At 33.8% G+C, this 6270-nt stretch overlaps 1 protein-coding gene across 1 annotated transcript; it reads right to left on the bottom strand.

The window, feature by feature from the left end:
* Positions 1-2262: 2262 nt before the first annotated feature.
* HELRODRAFT_103156 (hypothetical protein) lies at positions 2263-5943 on the bottom strand. The gene is made up of 6 exons (XM_009029735.1): positions 5524-5943; positions 4612-4868; positions 4205-4446; positions 3316-3513; positions 2969-3177; positions 2263-2790 (listed from the first exon to the last, which is right to left on the bottom strand). Exons 2-6 carry the CDS (start codon positions 4794-4796, stop codon positions 2695-2697), a joined length of 930 nt encoding a protein of 309 aa, XP_009027983.1. The 5' UTR covers positions 4797-4868; positions 5524-5943; the 3' UTR covers positions 2263-2694.
* Positions 5944-6270: the final 327 nt, after the last annotated feature.

Raw genomic sequence — 6270 nt, 5'->3', positions numbered from 1 at the left:
GATGTTGAATCAAAGATGAAATTAAAGAAACTTTGATTAAAGAAAATATTTCAACTGATGAAGATGTTCACAACCGTAGTTCAGTTTCATCTGATGAAGAAGATCAATCTGACTGTTGTAATCAAAAGACCAAAGGTATGGTTTTACTTGACAGGAATAATATCAAAAAGCCATCTCGTTATGATCCTTTCGTTATGTTTGCATTATGTGAAGTACTTGAACCAGTGAGCTACAAAGATGCCATTCAAAGTGATGAAAAAGATGAATGGTTTAAAGCCATGAACAGTGAAATGCAGTCATTAAAGGAAAATCAAACGTGGGATTTGGTAAGTCTTCCAAAAGGTCATAAGGCAATACCATGCAAATGGGTCTACAAGGTAAAACACAATCCAGATGGTTCTGTTGAACGTTTTAAAGCCAGGCTAATGGTAAAAGGTTTTTCTCAAAAAAATGGAATTGACTATGAAGAAACCTATAGTCCTGTGGTCAGAAGTTCAACTATAAGAACACTATTAAGTGTTGCTGCAAATGAAAAGATGTCACTCATGCAGTTTGATGTGTCAACAGCATTTCTTTACAGCAAACTAGATGAAGATATTTACATAAAGCAACCTGAAGGTTTTAAAGATAATTCAGGAAGAGTCTGTAAACTCAAGCGAAGTCTCTATGGACTTAAACAAGCTCCAAGATGTTGGAACAAACGCTTTGCTGAATTCTTGAAAAAGAGACATTTCAAACAAAGCGATGCAGATACTTGTTTGTTCATTAGAATACAGGGAGGAAAAAAACTCATACTTGCACTGTATGTTGATGATGGACTAGTTGCAGGAACCGATAAAGAAGAACTAAAAATATTTGAAAAAGAATTAAAGTCAGAGTTCAAGATAACATCTAAACCTGCAACATATATCCTTGGATTAGAGATTAATCAAGATGAGAAGGGAAATATTAATGTCAGTCAGTCATCCTATACAAGAATGATTCTTGAAAAGTTTGGGATGAGTCAGTGTAAATCCTGTACAACTCCGATTTCAAAATCTGAGGAGTTCAATGAAAACAAAAAATGAACATGAGGAAGTGAAATTTCCTTACAAATCAGCAGTTGGTGCATTGATGTACTTGATGACGGGAACAAGACCAGATATTGCATATGCAGTTGGAGTAGCATCCAGAAGCTTAGAGAAACCCAGCAAGTCCAATGTAGCACAAGTTAAGCAAATTTTCAGATATTTGCAAGGAACAGCTGATGTCGGTATTGTTTACAAGTCTGGTCAAAACAATACACTTATAGCCTACAGTGATGCAGATCATGGAGGAGATAAATCTAGTGGAAGATCGACATCAGGTGTAATCTGTATGTTTGGAGGAAGCGTGATCAGTTGGTTTAGCCAACGTCAACCCTCAGTTGCGATTTCAACTACTGAAGCAGAAATCGTTGCCGCAAGTGAAGCAGCTCGTGAAGTGATATGGCTCAAACGATTGTTGAACGACATTGTAGATCTAAAGAATAAGCCAGAAATTTTTGTCGACAATGAAGCAGCAATTCGTTTAGCACACAATCCAGAACTTCACAGAAGAACAAAGCACATCCACATTAGACATTTCTTTGTCAGAGAAAAGGTTGCAGAAGAAGAAGTTTCAGTTGAACGAGTTGCGACAGAACTTCAAGTTGCTGATGCTCTGACAAAACCAATGGTAGGACCAAGACTAAAAAATCTGATGTGTGCGATGGGTCTTCAGAACATTTAGGTTAAGGTCATCTAATGTTTTAAATAAAATGAGGTGTTGAGTTTTGTTTTATATTAAAACATTATATACATTTATTTTTCTTTGGACCCAATGTTCTTTGCTTTGTATGTAACTTCACTTTTCCTTTTTTTTGTTGATCCGGTGGATAATAAACAAGTCGAGAACGTTGCTTGGTTTATTTCTCTTCTTTTAATGTCTTTCAATATTATATCAATTAATTAAACGATCTACGTGACAAGAAATTTAACATAAAATTCAAAAGCTTTATGGTTTATAACATAAAGAAATTTATGTTGATATGTTTCCTATAAGTTGATGATTCTTGTTTTTATGGAATTTTTTTTAATGAATGTCTTCTTCCTAAGATTTCTGCACGATTTTGTTTAGGTGTGAATGATACAATGCCTGAAATAAGTATTTTTAAGACATTTTGTCAACAATATGACGGCTGTTTCCTTCAACTACATTGGAAAAGTACCGGTTTAAATTTTAGAATAATTGGTAGACAAAGCATATGTTGTTAGACGTTATAATAACCAATAAATAAAAATATATTATATATATACACACATATACAAAGATACAGAAACAGTTTCTATATCTATGTATCAATCAATCAATCTTCGTTTCGCGTCCAGAGACCCGGTTCCCCGAGGTAGGACGTTCTATATCTATGTATATGTTACGCATATTTAAGTGTTCCGTTCATCATTTTGAATAACCGCTAACCCTCCTACCTTCAAAAATATAATCACATCATGTTTAATTAATAAATAATATACTAATATCTAAATCAATATTAAATGTGAGAAAACACAGTTTTATTGACAGGGAGACCAAAAAAATTTTTTTAAATATGTAAATTCGATAAAATTTAACATAAAAAAATAGTTCCTCAAACAAAAAAAAGTTAACAAAAATGAGAGTGGATGATGGGAGTATGCGTTAGGACATTTCCATGTAGTCAGAGTCTAATGGATCGATGGTCTGATGCTGTTGCTCCTGCTGTTGGTGGTGGCTGACACTCCTGTCGCTGATCGTCTGGGTCGGCTGTGAGGTACAAGTTGATATCTCTCAATGGAAATTATGAAAGAATTCCGATAATAAATTATAAAATTGTCACAAACTATGACAAATTTTATGATGCAAAATCGCTGCAGTAAGTTGATGAAAACAAAATTTGCGAAATTTACTTTGAAATGAACAATTTCTACTGAACCAGTGTAGTGATCCCAACAGCAGCAGGATGGCAAACAATAATGCCGCCGTCATTATCTTGACAGTTTTCATGATTAAGCAGCTCAATAGATGGCATGGCGGAGTCTTCTGTAGTCATCATCTCACCATTGGCCAACGAAAGGACGTCGTAACCGAGGTTCTTCAGCAGGTTGATGTCGTTGGTCACTTGCACATACAACTTCATCTCATCTGGTCAGTTTGCATGGTTAGAAAGATGATACAGTTGTTCACTTTTATATTTACTGTTGTTAGTTTGAATAAAACGTAAGAGAAACAAAGTGGTAAAAAAATCCAGTTTTAAAAAATAACAGTTCCTCGTGAGCCAACCTCCAAACAAGGTGCCTGTCATCGTACTCAGTTGCCAGGTAGACTCGTAATTGCCTGGTTGTTCGGGGGTGATCAGGTCCAGGCCCACCTTGGCTACAGCAAAGGGGCCCAATCGCTCAACTGAAACTCGGTCAACCAAGGACATCTGCGTGCCACTGATGAAGCGAAGTGTACAACCTGCCGGCCAGTGAGCAAGGCCTGCATGGTGGATGCATGGTTGGATGGATGCATCGAACGAGTGCATGGATGCATGCATCGAACGAGTGGAGGAAGATAAAAATAAATATTGACTGTCTGTGTACTGCATCTCTCTCTAAAATAAATTATATTTACACATAAATTTCTGTCCAAATACATTTAATCTTGTAAGAAAATAAAATTTTGTTAGATTAAAACGAAATTATGAAAATATAATATTTTTATAGCTCAACGATGGAGAAAGTAGAGAAGTTGTTTGCAAGAGGGGTTGTTTCCTACCAAGTTGTTCATAAGAAAAAAAGTAAAAATTACAGAGAGAATGTGTTCGTCTGTTGACATTAGGAATGAATTTTAAACAGGGGGCAGAACATTTTGGATGAACAACTAATTATATCCATTTAATTGAGTACGATGAGTGAATGGTTTTTCAGGATACAAAAACATAGGTCTACAAACTTACACGAGAATTTGATGATTTAATTAGGCTACCTTATAAAATTGCTAACAATATAAGTGAACAATTAGTTAATGATTGATACAAGAATGGAATGAAATACAATGTTGACCATTGTCCGAAACGTACACTAAAACTACGTACACATGCGTCAAACTTTCTTGCACTTCAAACAATTGATTCGTAAAAGATTACTTTAAAAAAATATTTAAATTAAGCAGAGTAAGTCCCGTTCACCATTATTTTTGACATCCCAGCAGTGATGAAACTTGAAGTTGGGTGGTCTGATGAGGAGCTGACGATCACCTTCCTGAGAGGCAGATGGCACAATCGACGTTTCAGTTGTTGTTTCCAAGAGGAATGGAGAGGTCGCAAAGAGGTCAGAGGTCGAGGAAGATGATTCATTTGAGGTGATAGATGGCAACAATGTTTGGTCGTAATTTAGTTCAAAATATGATCCCACAGCAGCTGGCAGGTTCCTGGAAACGTTTTTTTTGAAACTATCCATTTTACTTGCGCAGATGAAAACTTTTTCCTATACCATACTCCAGAACACTCACACACAAATGTGTTAAATTCAAGGACACATTTCAATTGAAATAAAATAGATTAAAAATATATTAAAAATAAAATAAAAAACAAACCAGTTGTTCATCTCCAAATAGAAAGCACAGACTTCTCTATCCGGTTTGCTGCTCCCGAACAAGTTCTCAAACTGATTGATGAGTGCCTCCTTGTCCTGAGTAGCCATGCAGCTGAACTGTTGCAAAAGGATGGTGTCGACATCCACATCGCTGCTACTGTTGTTGCTACTACTTCCTACCTCCATTCTTTTTTACTTTATATTTTGATTTGTTCAGCCAAAAGTTACATTCAAACTTCTATTTTTCCAATTTAATTTCTGTTTAGCATTTAGGGGAGGAGCAAATAATACCAATATTAATATATATATATATATATATATATATATATATATATATAATACAGCAAGCAACCTTTATTTTATAAAGAAATTACTTTGTATTATCTGCTTACTATGCCAACAATTCCTACCAATCCACTATTACTACACTAGCTGTTGTTACACTTTTGGAGAGAAAAAAAAACAACTTTTAAAGAAAATTTTACAATCTGATCAATATGTGTATAACAGAGTAAAATTAAAGTACTGATGAGTAAAAATCTACAGATAAGAATAGGTTAAAATAATAACAAATATGCAATACAATGTAATATTGTACAATACAGAGTTTGTGATTTGCAGACTAAATAATTTCCCAAAAATGTTTATTATTCTAATATAAAAAAATTTAATTAATACTTTTTTATTAAGAGAAAAATTATCAATTTTAAACTTGAATTGAATGAACAAAACAAAGACAGTAGTCAGTAGTCACCAGTTAATATGTTAATTTTACATTTATAATTATAAAATTATTAATAAATGAAATTTGACAGCATGTAAAATGTGCAGCATCAAATCAAATCCAGCACAGTATATTATATATATTATATATATACCAACTTAACTACTTAATTAAATAAACTTAACTAACTAGCTAGTGGCATTCACTTTGTATTTTTTAAATTTCTACTGTTTGCTTGGTGACTCGTTTGTCAATTACGCGAGTTGTAATGTGTGGCAAGTTAAACTTTTAATTAATAAATGTTAAAACTTCTTACTTAACATATCATCAATTCAAGAAGAAAGTGAAGTTTTTTAGAATTTAGTTTTAGACTTTTAGAAATTTAGAGGTTTAGTAAGTTTAGTAATTTAGTTAGATGGCTGGTGGGTGGAAATTAAAAACGAAGTCTATTCACGAGTAAATTTGAAAAAACTCGCGAGGATGAGTGAATGAGCGGAGGGTCCTTCCTTAAAAATCTGACGAAAGGTTAGAACGAATCGATTAGGGAAAATATTTAAATAAAAAATCACGAGTGTTATTGTTGCAGCTGTTTACGTGACGTAACATCCCAACACCAGGTTCCATTTTAGTTGCATGTTTGCCGTAATTAACTGATAGATGAACGGTTGGCACCTCTAGGTTCTTTGTGGACTGTACGTTACACGTGACACAGCAAAGGAATATTATTAGGTAGAATATATTAGATATATTACACATGTCCATGGGTAGAGTTATACAAAGTGGAACAAAATTTGATTTGTTTTATAAAAATTGTATAGCCAATGAAGAATGGCCAGCTTTTTTAGTTTTTAGTAGATAACAAGAGGAACAAAAGAACCAATTATTCTTTTTTTGTTTATTTATCGTTTATATTATTATTACTGTTGTCATTCTTTC

This window comes from Helobdella robusta, assembly GCF_000326865.2.
Source record: "Helobdella robusta unplaced genomic scaffold HELROscaffold_61, whole genome shotgun sequence".
Taxonomy (NCBI): Eukaryota; Metazoa; Annelida; class Clitellata; order Rhynchobdellida; family Glossiphoniidae; genus Helobdella; species Helobdella robusta.
The sequence above is the reverse complement of the archived record's forward strand: the minus strand, read 5'-3'. Positions and strand labels throughout refer to the sequence as shown.